Source organism: Mus musculus, chromosome 15 (assembly GCF_000001635.26).
Source record: "Mus musculus strain C57BL/6J chromosome 15, GRCm38.p6 C57BL/6J".
Lineage (NCBI taxonomy): Eukaryota > Metazoa > Chordata > Mammalia > Rodentia > Muridae > Mus > Mus musculus.
This window is the reverse complement of record NC_000081.6, coordinates 58,945,711-58,971,607: the sequence shown is the minus strand read 5'-3', so window position 1 is coordinate 58,971,607 and position 25,897 is coordinate 58,945,711. Positions and strand designations below refer to the sequence as shown.

The 25,897-nt window shown below is 48.8% G+C and overlaps 1 protein-coding gene across 30 annotated transcripts in view; it reads left to right on the top strand.

The window, feature by feature from the left end:
* The window catches only part of Mtss1 (MTSS I-BAR domain containing 1), a 142,723-nt gene that overhangs the window by 112,349 nt on the left and 4,477 nt on the right, over positions 1 to 25,897 (top strand). For 6 of the 30 annotated variants that reach the window (XM_006520709.4, XM_011245542.3, XM_006520707.4 and 3 more), the window contains 10 exons: positions 540 to 631; positions 2,695 to 2,769; positions 7,100 to 7,111; positions 15,018 to 15,175; positions 16,395 to 16,502; positions 17,997 to 18,094; positions 19,928 to 20,138; positions 23,166 to 23,285; positions 24,088 to 24,282; positions 25,589 to 25,762. In XM_006520709.4, the coding sequence (XP_006520772.1) occupies positions 540 to 631; positions 2,695 to 2,769; positions 7,100 to 7,111; positions 15,018 to 15,175; positions 16,395 to 16,502; positions 17,997 to 18,094; positions 19,928 to 20,138; positions 23,166 to 23,285; positions 24,088 to 24,282; positions 25,589 to 25,762 (1,243 nt within the window). The remainder of the gene's footprint in view (positions 1 to 539; positions 632 to 2,694; positions 2,770 to 7,099; positions 7,112 to 15,017; positions 15,176 to 16,394; positions 16,503 to 17,996; positions 18,095 to 19,927; positions 20,139 to 23,165; positions 23,286 to 24,087; positions 24,283 to 25,588; positions 25,763 to 25,897) is intronic. The other 24 variants (XM_030248447.1, XM_017316531.2, NM_001146180.1 and 21 more) reach the window with 7 other exon arrangements.

The following is a 25,897-nucleotide window of genomic DNA, read 5'->3' as shown; positions in this document are numbered from 1 at the left end:
AGACAGCAGAGTAGATAAGGGGAGAGGCCACTCTAGCTTGGCACGCTTATGTCGTTTCTGAGTGGTGGTTTTTATATTTAATTTAATTTAATTTTTAAATTTGAGACAGGGTCTCAGTAGATAATCTCTGGCTGGCCTGGAACTCACTGTGTGGACCAGGTTGGCCTGGACTTCACAGAGATCCATCTGCCTGTGTTTTCCCAGTTTCTAGGATTAATGGTATATACAGCCAGCTTATATTTATAGCTCTCTACTAGTCATTAAAAGTATCCCGAGACCCAGGCCATTCATTCTGAGGCTGGCACTTCTGAGTCAGTGGCGGTTCCTTGTGCTACCATTACTTCCTTCAAGGAAATGGTTTAAGTATGTCTTGACCGCTAAGTGTAAATCCTTTGGGACGTCTTGCCGGGTGATCCAGGCTGGCCTTGAACTGCAAACCCTTCTGTTTCATCCCTGAAGTGCTAGAATTGGTGGAGTGTGTATCTGGAGAACAGAAAGGACCTGTTTAATCTCTCCTGTTCTTTATCTTTTGGCAAAAGTGCTTTGATCGATTGCCTGATAAACCCACTGCAAGAACAAATGGAGGAATGGAAGAAAGTGGCCAACCAGCTGGACAAGGACCACGCAAAAGGTACAGCATGGGCCCTGGAGCACGGTGGCTGTGAGTGTTGCTGGGGCAGGTGCCACAGGCCTGGCAGTCACGACTGCCTTATTCCACCTTGACTTTGGATGCTCAGTTGATGAGAGTCTCTAGGGGACACGCGTTCCCTCGTGCGAGGAGCCACGTTCCTGGAGAACTTCAGCGAGCTTCCGTGGAGCATTTTGACGAAAGAACGTTGTAAAATAGCAAAGGCTGTATGCACTGAGGAGTTACAGTTGTGAGCCGCCATGTTGCTTGCCCTCTTCTGAGGTTCACCACATGTGCTCAGCCATGGTTTCATTTGTTATCTACACGTGGAGAAAGAATCGATAGTTTACATTTAATTAGTTCAGTAAATACACAGCAATGCTAACTGCGAAGGGGACATGAAAGCGATATGCCGAGCTTGTTCAGGAGCGATTTCTTTTTTTTCTGAGCCCCGTCACAGAGAGAAAGCAGCGAAGGCTTCTACTTGACCTGCGCTTTCTACAGTAAGACAGAATCCCTTGATGGACACTCAGTACTCATACACTTCTGTCCATCCCAAGCGCATGCAGAGAAACCTAGATCGGCTCCTGATTTTCTTAATGTTCCCAACGAAACAGAGACAGCGTGGGCCTGAGGACACATTTAGGTCCTTTGTCAGTCTCTGTGTATCTGTGAGGTGGCCTCTTGTCTGGACAGGCCACAAGGGATCCAAATGCCAACCTTTTCAGGCATGGGGAGACGGAACCTCCTTTACTTCACCATCAGTGGTCATGTATGCTACCCGTCCCCTGCATGTCAGGGTGTGTGGAAGAGACCAGGGCACCAGCACTGTCCTTGGGGACGTGGACATTGCAGGGAGGTGCATGGGGTGAGGGCACAGAGAAGCCAGAGTTCCATGATGGTGCAGGCGAGTACACGTAGGTTCAGGAATTAGAAAACAAGGTGCCGTTTGAAGGGGACCCTGTCTCATTGCAGTAAATGCTGGGCAGTGGGGAGGGGAGCCAGAGAGGGAGGAAGCCATTCAGAGAGTCAGGGAAGGTGGGAGAAACAGAAAGCCACCAGAAGAAGAGCGCTCCCTGCATGGGCTTCCTGTTCCACCAAGAGGAATTACAGGCATACTCGTGAGTGTGTGTATGTGTGTGTGCGCATATGCGTGTGCACACCCATGCCCGTGGGTACACTCAAGAATGCTAGAGTCAATGCCAGTCATCTTCCTCAATAGTTGTCCACCTATTTTGGAGAAAGGTTCTTTTTTCTTTTCTTTTTTCTTTCTTTTAAAGATTTATTTATTTATTATATATAAGTACCCTGTAGCTGTCTTCAGACACACCAGAAGAGGGCATCAGATCTCATTACAGATGGTTGTGAGCCATCATGTGGTTGCTGGGATTTGAACTCAGGACCTTCAGAAGAGCAGTCGGTGCTCTTAACCGCTGAGTCATCTCTCTTTTCACTGTAGCAGAGTTTGTGGTTTCAGCCAGGCTGGTCATCAGTGAGCGCCAGGGAGCCACTGACTCCTCCCAGGCGCCCTGGGTTACTGGTGCTCAGGGACACACCTGGCTTTTTACTTCTTGTGGGTGCTGCGGATCAAAACTCAGGTCCTAATGCGTACACGGCAAGCGCTTTATCCACTGAGGCATCTCCCCTGCCCATGTGCGTGTGCTTGGACGTGAAAGTGACGTGGATGGAATTGGGCTCTAGGCAAACTCGTCTTCTTGCCCTGGCTTGTCTATGCCGACAGTAAATGCATCTCAGGATCCCCAGTGCTTTGGGGAAGCAGGTAACACTGGCAAGATGATCTTTCCCAAATTCTAATGGATATAGTGTGATTTTTTTTTTTTAATTAAAACAATCCCCAATGGCATATTTTCTTGGTGTCGGCAGACAGGGAAAAGCTTCGGTGTGTTTAGCTGTCTGTCACGTAAACATCTCCTTTGTCGTGAAATGTCACCGTGACTTTTATCATGTGTGTATTTGCAGCAGGCTGTTGGCAGGGTGAGAGTATGCTTTCTAGGATAAAGATTGAGCAGGGTGGTAAAATTATTTACTATTCTGCTTTCTCTTAGAATATAAGAAAGCTCGACAAGAGATAAAAAAGAAGTCCTCTGACACGCTGAAGCTGCAGAAGAAGGCAAAAAAAGGTAACGGAAGGGTCTGCGTCAGTGTCGTGACTTGGAGAGTAAGCGCAAGTGTGCAGATGTGTGACGTCTCTGAACCCGGAGCTGTGTGCTCCCTGGGCCTTAGATATCGAGGGCCTGGAGGAAGGATGGGAGCAAGCCCCACCTACCTGGACTTGACCTCTTTTTTTAAAGAGTACTTTATTATTTTATGTGTATTGGCGACTTGCTTTCAATGTACATCTGTGCACCACGTGTATACATAGTATCCATGGAGACCAGAAGAATGCATTAGACCCCCCCCCCCCCCAGAACTGCAGTTATAGACAGTTGTAAGCTGCCATGTCAGTGCTGGGAATCGAACCCAGCACCTCTGGGAGAGCAGCCAGTGCGTGTAACTGCTGAGCCATCTCCAATTGCTGCACTTAAGTTCTTAAAGTGCAGGACCTGGATGAGTGTTAAGCCCTTGGTTAAATCTTTGTCTTTACCCCACATCTGTCTTCAAAACCAGGCAGGTTCTCACATACTGTACTCTATAATAATAATAGAGAAAGTTCATGGAAGCCCTGGGATGGTGCAGAGGAGCCGTTATGCAGATTCTCTATGGTCATTGTCAGGAAGTGATGTCCTCCTCTTCCCCTGTCTTATAGCCTGTAGTCTCTGACATCCAGTCTCCCGAGTGCATGAGCAGTGACTGGGGTGGAGCCTAGAGTATTTTTTAATGTGTTCATGAGGGTAGCATGCAAGGATTCACCACCATTAGCAACATAGCAACATTTCCTGGAGTCTGAAAATACGGGGAAATCTCCTTTGAGTAGAAGAAAGCAGCAATTCTTGTTAGCTTTTAGAAAATATATATATATTTTTTTATGTATATTGATGTTTTGACTGCATGGATGCGTGTGTGCAGGCATTGAATCCCCAGGAACAGGAGTTACAGGCAGTTGTGAGCCACCATGTGAGTGCTGGGGATTGAACCCTGGTCCTCTGGAAGAGCAGTCAATGCTCTTAACCACTGAGCCAGCTCTCCAGCCCGCCCCCTTTAATTTGTTGTATCTCAACTGATAAAACGGGGTTCTTCTGACAGGCTGCTCTATGAGCAGGTGATAATGAGCTTAAGGATTGTTCAAAGCAACTTTTGTAGGGAGAGAACCCCAGCCCCCCAATTTGCCCTCAATAAGCCGTGATTGGTTGGAATGAAAAGCAAACCTACTTCAAGAGGTGAGACGGTGGAGAATAGTGGAGGTTGCAGACAAAGCTTTGTAGACTTTGACTTTAAAAAAAAAAACCTGACCCCTTCCCTTCAATTCTCACAAATACCCTATGCTGTTTCAAGGTGAATACCGTAGCATTTTCAGAGACACGAATATCTTCTGTCCTTCTTGGCTGCTGTAGTTTCTCTGGGATATGTGTTGAGGGGCTTGTGTGTGTCTACTTCATGTTCTCTCTCACTAGGGCACCTGGGAGCTCGCATCTGACAAGTAATAGGGCTTAGAGCCTGTATTATCTTCATGGGTCTACAATAGTCCATCACTCTGAGGCCCCCTGGAAGAGCAGACTGTCCGCCTGGTTGACATCTGGGCAGCTCTGAAAGAGGAATGATAACCAGCTTGAGGAGGCTGTCTAGGTGCAATTCTTAGGCTTAGAGAAGGTTTGGGGGCCTATTGAAAAGGATACATGAGAAAATAGCTGATTCCCCTCATCTCATATAAGTTCCCTTGTCAGAGGCCTCAAGTCCCTGGATATAGAGACCATCCATTTTATCTAAGCTCTACATTGAGGTGAGAGGGTTTCTCCTGCCTCTCAAAGTCCCTGGCATTGTCCAATTAGCAGCATTTGGACCTCGGGGTGCAGCCTGATGGCTTGGTCACAGTGTACCATTAAAGGAAGCTGTGGCAATTAGACCTGCCTGGTTGCCGGTGCAGGCTGCCTAGACACTAATGAGCTGCACATCCAGGCTACAGAGGATGACTCGAGACTCAGGATGCTGGCTGCACCAAACATGAAATGCGCCCGGCCTTGGGGCTTGGGAATAATTGGCATCGGATGGTGAGGTTTCTTGGGGCATTTGAGCCTGAGGCTGAGAAAGCGGGGGCTATGATCCTGGGGTTCTGAAGGACTGCCTTTAAAGTCCTACCCATGCCCCCTTTCTAGATCCTGTGCTGGGACCCTCAGTTGGTCCTGCCGCTGGCAGCATTCTGGGTGATCTTCTAGTTACAGGGACAATCAAAACACAAGTTTGATTTCTTTGTCATTTCCCCCCCCTAACGCACCTAAGTGTGTTTTTAGATGTACTGTTGTATAATTGGGGTAGTGCAGCCTTCCAGAAGGCTTAGGGTCATCACTCTGTCAGGATCTCGGGGTGTTCACCTAGCAGGTGACTGACCAGAGACCGGGGTGGAAGAGCCATTGTTTAAGGGAAATCTGAGAGTTATTTGGGGTTCTGCTGAGATGGAATTTCCCATTCTGATAGAAAACTTAGTCGAGTTGAGACTGCCCACATATTTCAAGTGACATGCTGCCTAACTCTGTGTGTGAGCTATTAGTGAGCTGAGGCAGACGGATGTCACATGTGTCCCGTAAGATCCCAGCCTGACTCACACAGCCAGGGTCACTTTGGGGGCTCTCAGGTGCTGACAGGCAGCTTTCTGTTGCCTGCTTTTCAGAGATTGATCTGCGATCTGGTCATTCGTCTCACGTTCCATTAGAAGAATTCAAACGCCTTTGTGCAGATCAGCCTGGCGCTAGCTAGCTGTCTTTGGCAGAGGCAGACCCTTCATAGAGTGTGTGGCTTGTAAACCACTTACTACTTACTCTGCAGACATAATCGTTTACCACATTGTTTTACATTCAACTCTCTTTTTACTGTTGAACTTGGTGATTAGTAATCTAAAAGTATGTCAGTATTTCCGTCGCAAACACTCTAAGTGGTCCGTCTCCTGTTAGGTTTATTCCAGCATCATTTTACATGGGCCCAGGATCCACTCCATCTGTGGATAAGTGTACCAAGCTTTCTCATTCTTCAAGGCAGGCCTGTTATGTGCTCACAAAGCTAGGAGTCAGAGACCAGAGAGAGGTGGCTGCTACCCTCGCCTCAGAGAAGTTCTGATCTAAGCACTGGGTCAAGGGCAAAGGGCAGAGCCAGCATTCATAAAAAGTGGAGGAGACTAGGCCAGAGGCAACTGAAGAGGTGATGTGGAGCTAGGCCAGGGGGCTTGACCTCCAAGTGGGGTTACTGGGACATACTTCCTGCTCAAGTCTTTGGGATCCCAGCTGGGATCAGAAACAGGCTGACATGTTACTGTGTGAAGCCAGTATCCTTAATTAACTTCTCATGACTAGTTTTCATATATTATCATTGTTTATATGTTTGTGCATCTGTGTGTGTGTGTGTGTGTGTGTGTGTGTGTGTGTGTTTGTGTGGTTCTGAGTCAAACCTACAAGCAGGCAGGTTTTTGGCAGCTTAGTTATATCCACACTTTTTTTTTTTAATTTAAAAAGTAAATTAAAATAAAAAAAATTAGAAATAGGTTTGAGAATGTTGCTCAGTAGGAGAGCAGTTAGTTAGCTAGTATACACAAGGCCCTGGGTTCAGTCCTCAGCACTGTAAACAGTAAAAGTAAAATGAAAGGCTGAGTTATGGTGAGTCCAGAAGTTTCTATCTGAAACCACTAAAGGGTTGTCAGAAACTTATCTTGGGGAAGGGGGAAAAAAAAGGTTGAAATGCTGCTGTCAGCTCTTTAGATTGGCGGGTTTTTGTTGTTGTTGTTGTTGTTGTTGTTGTTTCTGTTTTTTGGGTTTTTTTTGTGTGTGTGTGTTCAGTTGTATCAGCAAAACCAAGATTATAAATGGTGAGGAGCAAGTTGGGTGCGCACAGAGTTCCACATCAGTAGGATGTTTGCTATTATTAAATTAAGAATTTAGGCTTCTTAATTTTTTTTTTTTTTTGCCTTTCATCCCACTGTGATGTTAGAACTCTAGAGATCCCTCCACCCCCAAGTTAGAACGAATCGTACTTGAAAGGTTTTTCTTGCTCTAAGGCACCTGCCTAAACAGCTTCTTCTGGGCTCGTGTTGTTCCTTCTTTAGCAAACCCTTATCCTCCAGTGGTGGACATTACCAAGTACAAAGGCGAGGAGGAATGACCAAGAAGGAAGTAGTATTGGACAGGCAGGAAGGGGGAGCGTGGAGGTGGACCTTCTCATGGATGTGGGCTTAGCACTGGAACATAAGCCAGCGGCTGTCACACAGGAGCAAGAGGCAGGTGCAGCCCAGATAACAGTTTGACTTTATGTTTTCCTTTCTGTGACAAATGTGTATCCTGCACTTCCTCACCGTGCGCCCGCCCTTGCCAGTGGACGCTCAGGGTAAGTGTACACCCCAAATCTCCCGTGGCTGGGTACCAGGGTAAGTGTATACCCCAAATCTCCCGTGGCTGGGAACTGTGGGCTCCTTACCGTGGGCTCTTCGCTGTTTGCTGTTCAGACCTGTGCTAGCAATCCACATTTTCCTGCTGGCTCAGATCAATCACTTGTGCCTGCTTACTTTTCCATAACTTTAAGGAAATTGTGTGTGTGTGTATGTATGTCTGTGTTGTGTGCATGTACACTTTAATCATTTTCTTGCTCGGGCAATTGGCCACTGACACTGTCCAGCACCACATTCTGTGAGCTGTTGTGTGTTCATAAGTCAGTATCAGGTTCTCAGAAAAAGGAAATAACACGTGCTTTAAATGCACACTTGCACAGGAAATCAGTATATTTCTATATCTATGCATACGTACCTGAGTAGATACAAACATACTTGTTGATTCCATATGTAAAACAAACGTGACACTAAATACCACCTCAGATGGATTCTTAAGTCAGATTTGGTATCATTAAGCTTCTGTCTTTGTCTGCACACACAATATGGCTGTTTTAAAACCGGTCATCTCGACAGCAAGAACAAAAGCAGAATTATTTCTTGCTTTGGCAGTTGGTGAAATGCTTCTTTCTAAGCCTCCATATCTTGAAGTTCAATTCTCAAAGTGATTGTCTTGATCGAACGTGAGCCTTACTTACCATGGGCAATCATGAGACTAAACTGCCAGTCACTTTGGGTTCCATCTTGGAAACGCACCCTGTCCTTGTAGCTCTCTTGCCGGGCATCCTACTGTTCTCTGAGCTCCCAAGAAGTATTTAGATCGGATTCTGTCATCGACAATCTCCATCCACGGGGCGGTCTCCTTTGACGGGTGGGGCTTGATGGCTGGCTCTTGTTGAGGACACAGTCTTGCCTCTGTTATCTTATGGGGTGGTTGGGTCAGTCATTCCCTAATTTAAAAAGAGATAATTCCTTCCTGGCCTCAGTATTATGACTTTGAAATCATATAGTAAACAGTTTTTAGTTAACCTTTGGAAAGAAGAAAGGCATGGCACAGCCAAATTTTTGGATTATAATAAAAATGTATGTACTGTAGTTATCATTTTAGATTATCTCTCGGTAGCTTTTATATTCACAGTGCTGTGCAGCCAACCCCACTATCTAACTTCAGGACAGTCTTATCCATCCCACAGACACCTCATGCCTTTTCATTGTCACCTCTCCACCACCCATCTCTGCCTTCCCAGTTCCCGACATGCACTCTCCTGCTTTTAGACTTTGGGGTCACCTCTTCTGGGTATTTCCCATAAACTGAATCATAGCTATGGATCTCTTGTTGATCATCAAGGTGTGATCAGTGCATGGGGCAAACTGCATTTTATTTGTTCAAATTGATAGAAGGTAAGTTTGGGATAAATGCAAACCGCACGCCCTTCTGGCTTTGTGTTCTGAGATTCTGCTGGCGTAGTTGGGGGACATTCTCTGCGGCCCTGGTCGTCCCCTATCTTGTGCAGGCAGGTCCCTAGGTAAAGCCACAGAGCTGTGTGTATCAGTCACAGTATCTGTGGGGATAGAGACAAGGAAGACCAAATGACTTCTAAATGGGGCACTTAACTCACAGAGAAACACTATGCCTGGGGCCTAGGTGAAGGGGATAAAGGAGGTGAGGTTGTTAAGGCCTCTGGGTTGTCTCCTCCTAGCTTCTCAATACATTCACACGCCAAGACGCTTCCAAGGGTTTGTGGAGGTTTGGGGAAACTCGGGATCGAGCATTGTTGGCTGAAGTTATCTTCCAGCCTCTCCTTTCTGAGGTCAGGGTTAGAGATGAGTGCTCCGAGCTTCTAAGGAAGTAGCTGCTTTGTCTGGCAGGCAGCCCCTCAGTCCGAGTTTACGCCCTCCTTCCCACACCCCATTCCCCACCTCACCTGCCATTCAGGAAACTCCAAGGGTGTCCGAAGCTCCGTGCTAGGAACTGCCGTGAATACCAAGTTGAGTAGGTGTTAGTCTCTAAGAAACTGCAGCGATGTAACATCCTACAGACTGATATCAGTGGTCCAGCTCGCTGGGGAGGAGGCGTCTGTGTGTGTGGAGAAGGAATTGTCTGGGCTTTTGGGAAGACGGAGCAGCTTGGAGCAAGCTCGTGATGGTGGAACTGAGAAGGAGGGTGGGTGATTTGTGAGGGGTAGAAATGTGGCGGGTAGGGACCAGGGTCAGTGTTGATGTGTGTCAGGGTGGAAGGAAAGTATTTTTGGTAAGATTCTGGTGGCTTCTTCAGCATCGGCCTCAAGAAAAGGAAAGGCTCTTGGCCATTTCCCCAGCAACTCATTTGGCTTGAGTTATTCTTCAAGGTCTCTTGTAACTCTTGAGCTTCCTGTGTCCGTTGTCAGCTGCAGCGTGAGGCGTAGGAGGCGTAGGAAGTACCAGGTAACCCATCACCAGCTAGCTTTTGATCTAGCTGCTTTGTTGAAGAACTGTGGATCCGTGGTCAGGAGACAGAGAAGACAGATAGACAGCCCTGCCATGTTGTTGGTAGCTCAGCACTGGTAGTTCCAGCCCTGTGTAAGACACTTTGTTTCATTTTCCCCTTGGAAAAGTTACTAATCCCTGCCATCAGTGTTTACTAAAGAAGGGGAATACATTGTATTGTAAATGTTGGTATTTCCAGAAAGCTTTGTAAATTCTCCCTGCTTCATCAGAATCCCAGTGTCGAGCCTTCCTCCTTTGGCCCATGATGTGCCTTCCGCTTATTATAGTGTGCTAGCCCAGGAGTGTTTTCTGCAGAAAGTAGTCCTGACTTCCCACAGAGGACTCCTAATGGGGCTCCTGAGTAGTGTTCAGAATTCCCTTGTGTGAGTAAAATCAAGACCTGGAAACTGGAGGAGGTTGGGGCTCTGAGCAGGGAGTGGGGTGTGTGTGTCCGGGCTTTCAGAAAAGGCCAACTGCAATTAGTCCTTTGTTCAGGAGTTTCGTCTGGAAAGCCATCTGACACATGGAGCTCTCCAGTTTGGCTGCTGCTTGGTCCTAGAATTTCCTGGCTCTTAGGCCATCTATGGTGGAGCTACTTGAGTAAACTCAATGAAGTTATTATGTCGGCATCTCATTCCTTTGGAGGTATTTTGACTGTAGGCTTCCAGGCAAGTGTACAAAATGAGACACTACAACTGGCAAAATCATGCAGTTTCTGCCCTTGGTGGGGTTCTGCGGCCAGCAGAGTAGACCGAGCTCAAGACAATAAATAACTAAGGGAAGGTAAGACAGGAAACTGACGGAGAGCCCCACGGTGAGGGACAAGGATCAAGAACTTCTGAGGTCAAGAAGAACCCATGGGGACAGTGCCTGGAGACTGGAGAGTTATCTAAGGATACAGAACGAACCCCTGCTAAGCAGATGGGGAAGGGGAAGTCTGCCCAGCCCTGGGAGATGTCAGGAAAGAGTGTCAGGAGAAGGCCGAGCCTCTGAGCGGATGGACGGAAGTGACCCTTTCCAGCCTTGCAAGAACCAGCTTTGTTTAGGATCTGGGACATTTGGTGTTGGGCTTTTCTTGAGAATAGCCGGAGCTACTGAGAAAAAGTGGTGATATTTGCCTCAGGAAAGGCAGCTCAGGCTGTTCTGGGCGGGCTGGCTCCAGGGGCACTGGAGAGACTGCAGAAGCTCTCGCAGCTGTCTATGTCAGGGATCTTGGTGGCTCAGCCAGGGTTGGGGGAGCAGGAGTGAGACAAGGGGTTGGAGTTTGGGTGGGAGAGAGAGTGGGCAGTGCCTTGGGGCCAGAGAGGTGATGTGGCAGTTAAGAGCACCAGCCCCTCTTGGAGAGGACTCACATCCAATTCCCAGCACCCATGTGGCAGCTCACAGCCTTCTGGGACTCCAGCTCCAGGATTTCCAGTGTCCTCTTCTGGCCTCTGCAGGCACTGCATGCAAATGGGGCACAGACAGACATGTGGACAGAACACTCACACACATAATAACTCACCCCCCCATGAATGTTATATATCTATATCTCTATCTATCCAAATGTTTTATATATCATATAAAATATGTTTTATATATAAATGTTTAATATATATACATATGTGTGTGTGTATATAATATATATTATATATATATTATATACACACACACATATATACTATGTGTGTAAAATAAATTTAATTGCATAGTATGTTAGAGAATTTAAAAAATAATCATTGTGTTTTGGTTTGATATATCCTAAATAGAAAAAATTTTCCACTATAACCATAATTAGAGCAATCTTTACAGCTTATACTTATTTTAGAATGCTGTAATTTAAAGCCCTCTAATTATAACATAATATCATATTTAAAATAAGTTCACTATAATCACAGAGTTACACATATATAAAACCAATTTGATCATACACTCATTTTGCTTATTATTTTTAAAGCATTTATTTTGTTCATTTTTTGTTTTTGAGACAATGTCTCAGTATGTAACCCAGTGTATTAGTCAGGGTTCTCTAGAGTCACAGAACTTACGGGAATGCCTCTATATATTAAGGGAATTTACTGTAACAACTTAGTCTGCAGTCCAACAATGGATAGCTATAAATGGGAAGTTCAAGAATCTAGTAGTTGCTCTGTCCCAGGCTGGCCTTGAACTCAGGGACCTGCTTGCCTCAGTCTCCCGGGATTAAAGGCGTGTACTACCTTGCCTAGGTCTAAGCTTTTCATGGCCACTATGCCTCAAGATGTGGATCAAAACCCTGTGTCATCCCATGTCAAGATATCCAGGTCAGAAGCCCAGGTCTTCCAGCCTCAAGGTCTGGATCACAGATGTGCCCTCCATTTCTGGATTGTAGTTCATGCCAGATGTAGACAAGTTGACAACCAGGACTAATAGCCAGCACACCCAGGTTGGCCTTGAACTCACTATTCTTCCGCCTTAACTTCCTGAATGCTAGGATTGCAGGTCTGTGCCATCACATCTGGAACAAATTACAACTAGACACATGTTAAAACTTGTGACATGAAGAAAAATATGCAGTTTTTCAATTACAGACTTTTTTCTTTGTGTGTGTGTGTGTTGTACATACATGCGTGCATGTGTATAGGCACATGTATATGTACAAGCTAGAAGTTGACACTGGGACTCTTTCTTATCGCTTTCCCACCATACTCTTTTGATGTAGGGCCCCTCAGTCAAACCCAGAGCTTGTCCGTATGGTTGGTCCCACTGGACAAGCTGGCTCAGGATCCTGTCTCCACCTTCTGAGGCTAGGACTAAAGGTGGACTGCTCTGCCCACCCAGCATTGATGACATATTGGGGATTTGAACTCCAATCTTGCTTATGTGACGAGCACTTTACTGAGCCATCTCCTTCTCCCTAGTCTTTTATTTTAAAGTTTTTCTTCTATAGAAGCTAGAGAGATGGGTCCCGCGTAGGGTCCCGGTTCTGTTTCCAGAACCCATAAGGTAGCTCACATCAACAGCACTTCAGTTCCAGGGGGTTCTGATGCCCCCTTCTGTCCTGAATGGGTACTGTATGTAAATGGTATACACACGTAACATACAGGCAAAATTCTCATATACATACAATTAAAATAAATCCTTTAAAAAAATAAAAATAGAATTTTTCTGTAATCAAAACATACCCAAGTATGTTTGGTTAAAAACTCATACATAGATCTGCTTTTTCTTCCAGCATGCCCCACCTCCTCCCACCCCCATCCCAACCCGGCTCCCCAACCAACGCCCAAGTTAAGAACAGTCTGGTCTGGTGTGTTTTGCTGTTAAGACAGTGTAGAAGAGACTGAGCAACAAAGGGAAGGCCCCATCATCTCTGTGCTGGGCCACGTTGTCCTACAGCCTAGAGAGAGGGGGGGCAGGTGTCCACAGGCTTCTGAGCTTGGCCGTCAGTGGGTGGTATGGTGGACATATTCACGAGTCAGCATTTCACTGTGAGCAGAGGAAATCTGTAGTTGTCAGAGCATTGATGGTCCCTGCTTTCTCAGCTCGACTTTGGCCCCAGTGGGGTAGACATCCGTGAGAGGCAGAGGTTTTGGTGGACCATCCCAGGGGAGGATGGGAGCCTGGCTTCAGTGTTCTCTGTCTAACTACACGGGAACGCAGTGGGTGAGGTGGGCAGGTTGTTTGGGTGCCTGGTTCCCTCCGTGCTGAGTGAAGGGAGAGGACTCTCTGGAGGGACAGGTAGTGGAAGACTGGGTGAGCGGCTCACCCTGAGAATATTGGAACTTTCTCAGGAAGTGGGTGACTGCTGGGGGCCGCCACTTACATTCTTAGATGCTCTGTGTTATACATACAGTATGTTACGTACTTTCTTGAGCTAGCAAAGGTTATTTATGTCTAAAACTGTGTATTCTGAGCTTATTAAGTATTTTCAAGGGTGGGTTTTGACTCTATATGATCTTCCTATTATGCACTAATTACAAATGGCTCTTTCTTAACTAGAACACGGCCACTCTTCTCTCGGACTTTTGTTAAGTCTGTAGAGTTTTATGAAGTTCTGATAAGATTTTCCATTCAGGTTTGACATTCTCATCTGCGTTTGAGAGAAAGTACAGGGTATATCATATAGCCAAGGTAGGCCTCCCTGGCCTGGCCAGTCCTTGCACCCAACGATGGGTTACATTTACTGTCTTACATGTGGTTTGTAAGGGGACAGCTATGGCGATTGATCTAGCAGTTTCCTGAATGGCAACTGAATTCGTCATTCACTGAGACAGTGGACAGAGAAGATAGGTCAAGGGCTCAGGGAGTCAGGCTGTTTGGGCCTTAGCCCTGATCTCTACCTTGGATGAATCCTTCAACTTCTTAAGGTTTGACCTCTTCAACCCGAACAGTTAGGAAGACCCTAACACGCCTTCCAGTTCTGTGTTTAAAGTTACGAAGCAAGTACTTACATAGCACGTGCTGTGTACACATGCAGATACTGTGAGGGATCTCAGGGAAAGGCTAAAACCTCGCCCTGAAGGAGCTTAGAAATTCTTTCTCTGGCTTGAATGTAGGTAAAGCCTCTTTGCCAAAGGTCCAGGGTAGAAGCTTAAGAGCTAGTATCCTGTGTGTGACCCTGCTGTCCCCAGCAACAGGTCAGATCTAGACTAGTGCAGCAGGACTAATTCTGCAAAAGGCCAAATATTCTTGGTCCCTGGACATATATGTAAATGAGTGTGTGTGACCGTGTTCTAATAAAACTTTATTTACACAGACAGCTATCCCTGTTCTAGAGTTGCTTAACTGATTACTGGAAACAGTAAAACGTTGTTCGGATAACTAGAGTCTGGTGGTGTGGCCAGATAAGTAAATAATACGGCTCCGCTCAGTGTAGGTTTGTTCTTCATTTTGTCACCAACAAAGACCTAACTATAGACATCTGGTTACCAGGTTCCTTCTGCAGGAAGGGCATTGGAGCCCTCCATTAGGGACTTAGTGCCAACCATTCCCAGGTCCGAGGACTAGGAGCTGAATAACTACCTTTGTCTTCAGGGACTGGAACTTGTGCCTAAACAAAGGCTCTTTGACTGAGGTGGACCTGACAAAGCCAGCTTGTATGCATTTTTGGAAGCGTCCCTAGACACCTTGCTCCCCATCCCCAGACGAAACAAAGAAAGGAATGCTGTCACTGTGTGACCCGAGGTTTGCTGGCACAGGGGTCTGCAGGCTCGCACAAGGCCTGCAAGCTAGGAAGCCATCGCAGGAGATGCTCCTCGCTGGCAAATCAGCCAGATAAGTAAATACTCCCTTCAGAGGTTAGGAACAGGAAATAGATGCTCCTAGGAAAAGCAGCTGCTTCCAGTCTTTTGGGAGCGATGAGTAATGTTTTTAAGTCCTGGCAAAGGGTGCTTTGCCTCCAGCGAGGACTTCAGAGAAGGGAATTTGTTCTCGGAGCTGGCATTTCAGCGAGCTGACCATTCCGCCTTGTTCTGTTCACAGGGAGGGGCGACATCCAGCCTCAGTTGGACAGCGCTCTCCAGGATGTCAACGATAAATACCTCCTGTTGGAGGAAACGGAGAAGCAGGCTGTGCGCAAGGCACTCATCGAAGAACGAGGCCGGTTCTGCACCTTCATCTCTATGCTGCGGCCAGTGATCGTAAGTCGATGGAAACCTCTGGAAGGCTTGAACTAGGTAGTGTGGGGAGGGCTTTCCTTCTTGATTTATACATCCACCAGCCTACTGACAGCCACCTACTGCTATCTTGAATCTCGATGGCGGAAGCATGTCCACACATTAGATTCTCAGCGAGGAGCTGATGTCCACGTGGCCAACTCCTTATCCGCAGTTCATAGCAATGCTCATCCTATTTGGGCTTGCCTATTTATTTATTTATTTATTTATTTATTTATAACTGAGTTATGGTGTACCCTATCTGGGCATGGTGGCCCAAGCCTGTAATCCCAGCACCATGGAGGCTGATACAAGAGGGTCGCTGTGAATTTTAGGCAAGTCGCGGCTGCACAGTAAATTCTAGACCACCTAGAGCTACAGAGTGAGGCTTGTTTTTTTCCCCTACCTCAGAAAACAAACAAACGAAAGAATCCTAAGGTAAGAGTTCCAGGGCGACGCCAGCACCTGTCAACTAGATAGGAACATTCTGAGGCCCACCGTATCTCAGACTCCAAGCCTGGGACCCCGCACATCTGTGTCTTAAGCCCTCGGAAGCATCTCGGGATCCGCTCCCACATAGTTTTCCAGTAAACCCCGAGCAGAGTTTGCAGCAGCCACTCTCGACGCTGCAGGAAGGCTCCTGGGGCAGCTCTCTCCACCCTAGCGGAATTCTCAGATTGGAGTTGTTCCTCTGTCTGTACCTGTGCCCTCTGGTTCCCACTGGCACTTGGGAAGGCGACTGAAATGTTCGCAGTCTTGGCTTCCATCCCGCTTGCCAGCTCTTAAGGTGGGGCTGGGGGCAAGAAAGGGGGACAGTTAGCTCTATCGAGCACACGTGTTCTGTCATAAAGATCTGGACTCAAATATCCCCAAGTCATGTCGGTCCTCCAGGGCTACCTCAGCCCGTGGAAGGATGCCTGGGAAGACCCCAGGTGGACCATCGCACTGAATAAGCCTGCAAGTGCCAGGCACTGTTAGGGTGCTCTGTGTCCCTCCACCGTCCCCAACACACAGGTCGCTCCATGACAGCCTTTTTCCCTTTCTCTTTCCAAAAAGGAACTACTTGTCACCTTCAGCTTAGATCCCTATCTCAGATGCCTTTCATGAAAGGTTGAAAAGGTCACGCAGTAACCCAGGTAGAAGTGGTTGGAACAAGACAGTGAGGGGACCCACATGATGACATACACAAATTGCTTCCCTTTAGGAGGAAGAGATTTCCATGTTAGGAGAGATTACCCACCTTCAGACCATATCGGAGGATCTGAAGAGCCTGACCATGGACCCTCACAAGCTGCCCTCCTCAAGTGAACAGGTAAGAACTGTGGACCGAGTGGTCAGGGACCAGTCTAAGAAAGACACAGAATTCAGGGCTCTGGTCATCCGTGTGGCGTCCATTGTGTCTGAAATTACACCCAGATGTGACTATGTTGTTCACATCGTCACTGTGGCGGTTATTGTGGCCAGCCCCTGGGTTATGCTGTATTTCCATCCTTTGTGAACCATTGTCATTCCTTTTCACTATTATAGGGAAAGACGCTGAGGTACTGAGAGGTGAGGGCCTTTAGCTAAGGCCACCACTCTAGTAAGCAGTGACACTAGGATTTCAGTCAGGAGATCCATGACCAGATCCGGGCTCATCCTCTCTGAGCCGAGAGCTATCAAAGGACCCCATGTCACTCTGATGCCATGGCCGGCAACCCTCTCTGGAGCGAATAAAGTCATTCATGAGAACCTCTCCCATCCGAGGAAAAGATGATGTATTTCTAAATGCTTTTACTCTTTTGGGGTGTGTGTGATATTGATACTCTATGTCTAAGTTAGGGTGCTGGGAACAACACCGTGACCAAGGCAACTCTTACAAGGCCATCATTTAATTGGATCTGGCTTACAGGTTCAGAGGTTCAGTCCACTATCATCAAGGTGGGCGCATGGCAGCATCCAGGCAGGCATGGTGCAGGAGGAGCTGAGAGAGTTCTACATCTTCATCTGAAGGCCTCTAGAAGAAGACTAGCTTCCAGGCAGCTGGGACAAGGGTCTTAAAGCCCATGCCCCCAGTGGCACACCTACTCCAAGACCATGCTCCTAATAGTGCCACTCCCTGGGCCGAGCATCTACAAACCATCACAGTGTATCAAGTGGGGGACAGCTGACCAGCCACATGCCGGTTTGAGCCTTTTGCAGACAGTTCTTACTGTCTGCTTGGACAGTCAGCTGAGAAGCTAAATTTGGAAGCTTTGTGGTTTTCTGTCTATGAGATTTTTGTATTAAACTCGAATATGTGTTAACTCAGTAAGTAGACCTGAGTGGGGTGCCTGTAAAAGAGAGCAAGAGGTGGACCTTACACTCAATGGCTCTTTGTCACCAGGGAGACACACAGAAATGATTGTGATACGATTTGGCTCACTCTTAGGGAGGTTTTCGTGCTTCTAGCCTGGTCAAATAGGACACGAGTGTCTACTGAACATCAAGTGGTTACGGTGCAGCCAGCGAGCCCCCAAACCATTATTGTCTTTACAGAGCTGCAGGCTGAAAACTGATTTTTAGCCTGTGTTTAAAATAGCTTTTAGGAGTTGTTAGTCCATCACTGTCATCATCTCTTTCTCCTGGTATTCCATGGCTTTCCTCTCTAACTCCCCCACCCCGTCAACGCCAGCTTTTTGCTCGTCTCTGAAGGACTGTGACACGAAGGGATAGGTACTGTGGCCCTTTAGTTGAAATGGGCATCTTCTCTGTTAATTCTGCCCCTCTCTGTGGATGACGCCCCTCCCATCCGTCCCTTACACAGCTGTGCTCTCTGTCCCTTCAGGTGATTTTGGACTTGAAAGGTTCTGACTATAGTTGGTCCTATCAGACGCCTCCTTCTTCTCCCAGTACAACTATGTCCAGAAAGTCAAGTGTCTGCAGGTAAGTGAAGCCCAGGGCCTCCTAATGCTTTCCGAGATCTATTTATGTGAGTGCAACGAGGAGCCAGGCTGTATGTCCAAAGGGGCCAATTTGAAATAGGAAATAGTGAGGCGAAGAATGTACTCACTCTTAAGTCTGTCTCTGTCCGTCATTCCCCACCACTAGTGTTCCGAGCCCAAGGTAGACCGTTTCTTTCCTTTTTAAGAAGTTGATCTAACTGTAGCTGGGACAGAAGCTACGGTGGCTTTGGCCTTGCTGTATCCTTCATGCCTACTCACACCATTCCTTGTGGAAATAAGCATTTAGGGTCCTGGGCCCTACAGGACCATTATGTAGTTTCACGAGGCAGCTATTCTTGGTCTGCGAAGGGCAAAGGTTTATTCTGTTCTTGAAAGTTGCAAGCATCACCTGATATGGCTCCCTGCCTCGGTCCCATACTACCGCTGCCGCCAATCATTTGACTTGACGTAGCGAAACCAGATGGCTGTGAAGTAGCCTAGAGAGGAAGGAGCAGGGACTCAGCTCCGGCTGTTAGGGAGATGCGGCCCAGCATCCTGCCTGCTTCATTTCACCCTAGAGCTTGTCGGGTACATAGGTGGCAGGCAGTTCCAGTCAAGAGGCTATGTCCTCACCTCTTTCCCGAAGATGTTGCTTGTTTTCTTGGCGCCTTTAATGGGCTGTATGTTTACTTGAGTCAGAGGAAAATCCTTTTTATGTTTCAGTGGCTCAGCAAGGCCCGTCTCATTAGCGCAGAACAAGCTACGCTGCCTTCTCCTCCTGGCCTTACTCAGTTGCACTGACAGGAGCTGGCTGGAGTGCCTTTCGGTCCCCAAATGCCATCTTCTGGCTAAAAATCGTAGCATTTATCCCCCCACGGCTGTTTGCTCCCCCTGCTGTGCTCACCTGTGTGTGACAGATCCCTGTGTGTGACAGATCCCTGTGTGTGACAGATCCCTGCAAGGCGTCTTAGCATCGACCAGCCACAGCCACACACGTTTGCAAACCCTGAGGCTTCCCCAGGCTTGCCAGGCTACATCCCCCCAAGGGGTTTTGTAACTGCCCTGCACGTTTTAGCTCTGCTTGCTTGCAGGTAGAGCACCTCCAGGGTCAGAGCCATTACCCTACTTCCTGCTTATTGGTTCACCGTAGAAGTAAGCAGCTTAGCACTGACTGGCTCTCCTCACCGAAAGCTGCCCATGCTGCTACACCCAGCCACACATGGTTTAACAGGGAAATGCCCACGAAGGAGTAGAGCCAGTGGTCAACTCACCATACATAGCGCTTGCACTCAGTCCCGTCCACCACCACCACCACTACCCCCGCCGCCCCCCATCCCCTCCCCCTCCGAGTTGATTGGCCGATGTACTTTGGTGGATGGAATCCACTTAGGATGGGATCCATCTTAAGCATAGGGTACCTGCCAGTGCTGTTTAGCTGTGTGGCCTCTGGTCATCTGGATCCAGGTAGTCTACCCAAGGATGTGAGACCATGTCCCTGCTTTGGACTTAGCGGTTTCTTGCTGCAGGCAGAAGAGTTCGCCCCCACTTCTTTCTTTATATCTCAAGTGTTTGTTCCCCAGTTTTGTTGGTAGGTGGCACAGTAGAGTTGGGCCTCATTGCTTTTTTTTTTTTTTTTTTTTTTGGTAAAAAGTATAGGCTCTTGCATGCTAAGACTGCCACGTAGTAGCCTCAGAGACCCGAAACCTAGCTCTCTTGCTGTTTGCCTAAAAGAACCTCTCGCTCACCAGCCCGATTGGGTCTTGGATAACATGTCCTGAGTTTGTATGCTTCTCCGGGGCAAGGAGCTGACGTTTCCTTGTGCTTTTCCCAACAGCAGCCTGAACAGCGTCAACAGCAGTGACTCCCGGTCCAGTGGCTCCCACTCGCACTCGCCCAGCTCGCATTACCGGTACCGCAGCTCTAACCTGGCCCAGCAGGCCCCCGTGAGGCTGTCCAGCGTGTCCTCCCACGACTCAGGATTCATATCCCAGGACGCCTTCCAGTCCAAGTCACCCTCTCCCATGCCACCTGAAGCTGCCAACCAGGTAAGGACGCCCTTCACCCAGAGAGCAGCAGGCACCCAGGGAGCCCTGACCACTGCTGATGGGTCATTTAAAAGAGACCCCCCCCCAAAGGGAGAGATCCTCTAAGTTGGGCTGGAAGCCTGTCTCAGCATCAGCAGTAGTTAAAAATACTGTGTTGGTTGGGTAAGCTATCACTTCTAAGTAGGTAGCCTCAAAGAGACTGCGTCTCTCCCCTGCATCCTTGTAGTACCTAAGTTGGTGTGACATTATGCTCCACAATGGGGACACCTCCTCTTCATGTCATCTCAGGTTTTTCCCCAGGGACAGAGACTCTATTGGTGAACAGTGATAACCCAAACCCTCAGTTCCAGTGAGAATGGCTTGTTAGAGCCCCCGTGGGTAACTCTGTTGGCACTTTGACCCCTTGAGGAGGAAAGATGTGTAATCTCTCCATGTACCATAGTTTGGATGACACTCACCGAGCTAGACCAGGTCTCTTGTGTGTGTTGGTGGTGTATACAACCCTTGGGGTGCCTGTTTCTTAGGGCCAGTTTGTCAGCTTTGGCTCCACACTTGTTAATTAATTAGCACAGTGTACCCAATGCTAGGACATGATTGGTGCCACCATCTATTGGGGCCCATCTCTAGCGCCACCTGCTGGAAGGCAGAGGAGTGTGGGGAGGCTGAGCCAGAGAACCTGGTTGCTCAGCCAAGGTTAGCAAGTGCAGAACCTCATATTTCAGAGCTCTTCAGCATTATTTAGCCATGTGAGCCTTTCCCCTCATTTTCCCCCTTTAGAGATGCGATTTCCCACAGAAAAACTCTGGCCTGAGCGAGCTTGGCCTGAGCGAGCTGCATTTACTTTCAGTATGTTTGTCTCAGCCAGGGTGCCTTGGCTTGGCACCCAGGGCCTCCATCCCTCTAATGTGCTCACTAAGCCATGCCTGCTGTGCTCCTACCAATCCGAATGTGGTCAGAAGGAGGGCAGAACTATTGTCTCCTTAAAGGTCACCTAGTGTGCAGTCTAGCTCTCTCTGTTTCTGATGGATTGAGAACTAACACAGTCTCGTACCCTGATAACCCTTGCTGAAACTGCAAAGCCTTTCTCTCTTCTCATGCCGCTGTTAGTGGCCCAAGCACAATTTATGCCCCAGTGATGTCTGGGGGAGCAAAAGATAGTAAATTGGGGGGGGGGGTCGGTCTCTGAGGTCTGAAAGCTTGTACTTACCTGGCTAGTTTCCAAGAGTAGGCTAGGGGAAGTGCCTGACACTCAAGCCAAGTTTGGATTTTCAACACTTACCAGGGTGGAGTGACACATGCCTCTCACCTCAGTGAACACTGGGAGGCTGCGGACGGGTGATCCCCTTGCTGGGTAGTTAATGAGGCCAATCAGTGGTTTCTGGGTTTAGTGAGAGACCTTGTCTCAAAGAAGCAGGGGGACAGGAGAAAAGGACACTAACACTAACCTCTGGCTGCTTCACACACAGCAGTAGGCTTTCTGTTTGTTTGTTTGTTACTGGATGTGGAACCCAGGGTCTGTTCTCTCTCTCTCTCTCTCTCTCTCTCTCTCTCTCTCTCTCTCTCTCTCTCTCCCCTCCCCCAACCCCCCTCTAATAAGCTCTTTGTATGTTTTGTTGGAGCTAGGTGTGGAACACACACGCACACACACACACACACACACACACACACACTCACAGAGGTGGGGGGTGCACACGCGCATACACACCAGTAGGCTCTCTGTATGTTTTGTTGGTGCTGGGTATGGAATCCAGAGTCTCTCACAGGCATGTGACCAACCATTGTCTTACATCCCCAGCCTTAGGATAGTTATAAGCCAAAGGATGCAGCAGAATTTAAAAGGGAATTATTCCTTTTCAGACAGCACAGCTGCTTGCAATCAAGTAAAGAGGAACTTGTAAGACATTTCCCAAATCGTACCAGCCAGAGGGCTCCACCTCCCCTCTGAGATAGGAGAGGGATAGAAACATGAATCTGGCGTCCTTGACGGTTGATCCAGGCACTCATAGTGCTGAAGGACCCGGTTTACTTAATCAAAATGGAGTTAAGCTAGAGTTTGTAGCTAACAGTGAGGGACTTGGAGTAAGGAGCCTGGTGTCATGAAGTAGAGAGGGCTAATGGGGAGTGGTGTGGGCTTTTGAAACCTCAGAGCCTGTCCCCAGTGACATTCCCTGTAGCAAGGGCATATTTCCTAATCCTTCACAAGCTGTTTTGCCAACTGTAGACCAAGTATTCCAATATATTAACCCACAGGACCCCTTCTCATTAAAACCACCACACTAGGCCACAGAGTTGAGGCGGCATACCAGTGACCATAAAGGCAGAGTCCCTACTACAGCAGAGTGTCAGAAGGCCAGCCACGGGGCAGGGGACTGTCAGGCACCTGGGCTTAGTGGCATCAGCACTGGCACCCGTTCCCCACATCTGGTCCTCTCCAGATGCCTCATCCTGTGGTGGAAAAATATAGACTCATAACCAGGCTTCCCTGCTCAGAATCTCCCAAGTCACTGTCTAGACAGAGAACCTCAACTCTCTCCTTAAGATGGGAGGTGCCACAGAAGCTGTGCTAGACCCAATAAGAAGCTAGGAATTAGAGCTACCATTCAGCCACTGCTTGCCTAGGGACAGTTTTGTGCAATGTACAATACCTATGGATCTATGAGGCCCGTCCCGGGTCCTTGTAGTATATTGTCGTATGCCCAAGGGCACAGAGCTTGCGGAGAGGCCCAGTGTGATGATCTGGCGTCACTCTACCAGACAAGTGCCAGCTAATGTCTGCAGGCTCCACACGCAGCAGGGCCGGAGCGTGGCCGGGTCTCACATCGCTTTCTTAAAACCTGTGCCGGTGAAAATGAAGCCGTAACTTACTGTCTGCTTCTCTCATTCCCCCCTCTTCTGTGTCTGTCTCTGTCTCCCTTTCTGTACGTGCCCTTCCCACCCCGTCCATCCTCCTTTATTTTAATAATGACTTCCGGTGACCTGTGGTTTGGTTTGTTGGTCCCCTTCTGTGTGGCTCTTCCCCCGCTGCAGAACTCGTCCAGCTCGGCCTCCTCCGAAGCGTCGGAAACCTGCCAGTCAGTGAGCGAGTGCAGCTCCCCCACCTCAGTCAGCTCAGGCTCTACCATGGGCGCCTGGGTGTCCACAGAGAAGGTGACTGGCCAGGGTCGCAGCCATGGTGGGCTGTTCTTCCTGACCTGCCTGCCTGCTGCACACACAGCCGCTGCAGCTGTAGGAACCCAAAGGAAACTCAGAATCTGCCCCAAAAGCTGAGCCCTCTCTGGGATAGGGCCTGGATAGGCGGAGGGCTCCCTAGCTGCCTAGGGTGGTCAGTGAGGGAGAGGAAAGGGGCGTGGGGGACTTGGAGGTGTGAAGGCTTCCTCCCCAGAACAGGGTCTGTGTTCATCCCTTCTCCCTTCTTCCTTCTCAAACATCCCACAAGACTGTTGGATGTGACATCTCACTGTGTCCTAGGTCATATGCTTTCCCGCCTTTCAGTTTGCACGACCACCCGCCCCCCCCCCCATCCCTAAGCTTGATTCGGAGTCTGCATCCCGAGCAGTGTGCCGATTGGGAAACCTAGAATGAACAGATCCGTTTGGAACACCTCCAGATACCCTGATTTGCTTAACGTGATGAGTCAGTTCCCTAGTGTGGTGGCTTCGCTGGTTTTAAAAAGAAATTAAAACACAACGTTGCAAATTCAGGACAATGGTGGATTCTTAAACGGTTCTAAAACACAGTTCAGATGTTCCCCTGACTGAGTCTATAGCTCTTTGCACCCTGGCTCTCCTCCTGAATCGTTCACAGGCAGAAGAGGGGCCGGTGTTGATTTTGTTTGTAAATATTCAGGTTTCCCCATGCCCTCGGTGTCAGTGCCATCTTGGATCTCTACACTCATCCTGTTATATTAATTTTTTTCCTTTTCTCCTCCCTTTTTTGTTTTTGTTTCCAGTTGTCTAATGGGTTTTCTCACTGTAGTTTATCAAGTGAGTCCCATGCAGGGCCCGTGGGTGCAGGCCCTTTCCCTCATTGCCTGCCTGCCTCCCGCCTGCTCCCTCGGGTCACCTCTGTCCACCTTCCTGACTACGCTCATTATTACACCATTGGGCCCGGCATGTTCCCGTCATCTCAGATCCCTAGCTGGAAGGTTTGTGTCTCCCCTCCCTCCTCCCTCCTCCCTCTCCAGCTCCCTCCTCCCTCCCTCTCCAGCTCCCTCCTCCCTCCCTCTCCAGCTCCCTCCTCCCTCCCTCTCCAGCTCCCTCCTCCCTCCCTCTCCAGCTCCCTCCTCCCTCCCTTTCAAGCTCCCTCCCTCCCTCCCTCCCTCCCTCCCTCCCTCCCTCCCTCCCTCCCTCTTCCCCTCCCTCCTCCCTTCGCTCCTCTTTCCCTCCTTTCCTCCCTCCCTCATTGCTTCTGTGCTCACCTGTCTTCGGTTCTGCCATCCTCCCCCCACCTACCATCCTCCCCTCGACTCTACCCTTACTTACACACTCAATCCTTCTTCCTCAGGAAGCCGCCCCTCCCCCCACCCCCACCCCAGAGGGCACCAAAAACCAGCTAGAGATATTTTCCACATGGAACAGAAACCCGAGTCTTCCTTTAGAGAGTTAGCCCTGGAGGCTGGAAATCAGGGACTGCTAGGCTCTGCATTTGGGTGGAGCCTGCTGGCTTCATTCCCTCCTGGGCCACTCGCAGTTTTATCAGAGCCTATGCTCTCCCTCCTTAGCCATATGCTCAACTTGTCCCCAGATGACAGTCCCGCTGCAGTAGCAGAACCTCAGCCTGGAGTATGCATTGGATCATTATGCCCTTGCTTGGAAGTATATGAACTTCGTATTTGATTGTTTTATGTTGAAACACGTTTGTTTCAATATAAAAACCAAACTTTTAAGTGATTTCCACCAGGGTGGTTGAGGCTCCAGGATGGTAAGTCAGTCCCTGGGGCTGCCAGTATTTTGAGCAGCTTATAACTTCATCTCTCAGAGTCCTCAAAACCCTCTGCAGATCCTAGAGCCCTCCCTGTCCCGGGGTGGCAGGTGCACCTGTAGAATGGCTGGTGGTGCGCTAGGGCCCCCTGGTGGCCACTTAGCCTTGGCCAAATCATCCAGTTGCTCTAGGAGAGTGGGTCCTTCCAGCAGAAGGGCAGGCCTGGCTCCTTGAGATGGCAAGCTCTCTCTCTCTCTCCCCCTCTCTCTCCCGGCTGATGCTCTGGTATATAGTGACCAGCTGTCAGGTGGCTTCTGCCTACCTGGTTGTTGAGTTTTTAATCTTGGGCAGGGAGGAGGAGATGGGAGGTACTGGTGGGGGCGGGGTGGGGGGAGTACTCAGTGTGGGCAGGCAGAAGGCTAGGGGCTAGCCCCTGCTAGAGTTGCCTTGTGTGGGCAGCTGTGAACGGGTGGCTTTAGCCTTCTATCTGGGTTGGGGGCCATGGCTCTTCACTACATTGTTCTACTCAGGACTGGGCAAAGCCAGGACCCTATGACCAGCCACTGGTGAACACCCTCCAGCGCCGCAAAGAGAAACGTGAGCCAGACTCTAATGGGGGAGGACCCACTACGACAGGAGGGCCACCTGCAGGTGCTGAAGAGGCGCAGAGACCAAGGAGCATGACGGTGTCAGCTGCCACCAGGGTGATATACCTGTTCTCTGTATCTGCTTAGATTCACAGTTAGGCCAAAATGGGGGACCAAGGGACCCTGAGCAGCTGGAGGGGTGACTCTCCATCCTTCTTACCCAGCTCCACAATGTGTAAGACAGGAGGAGAA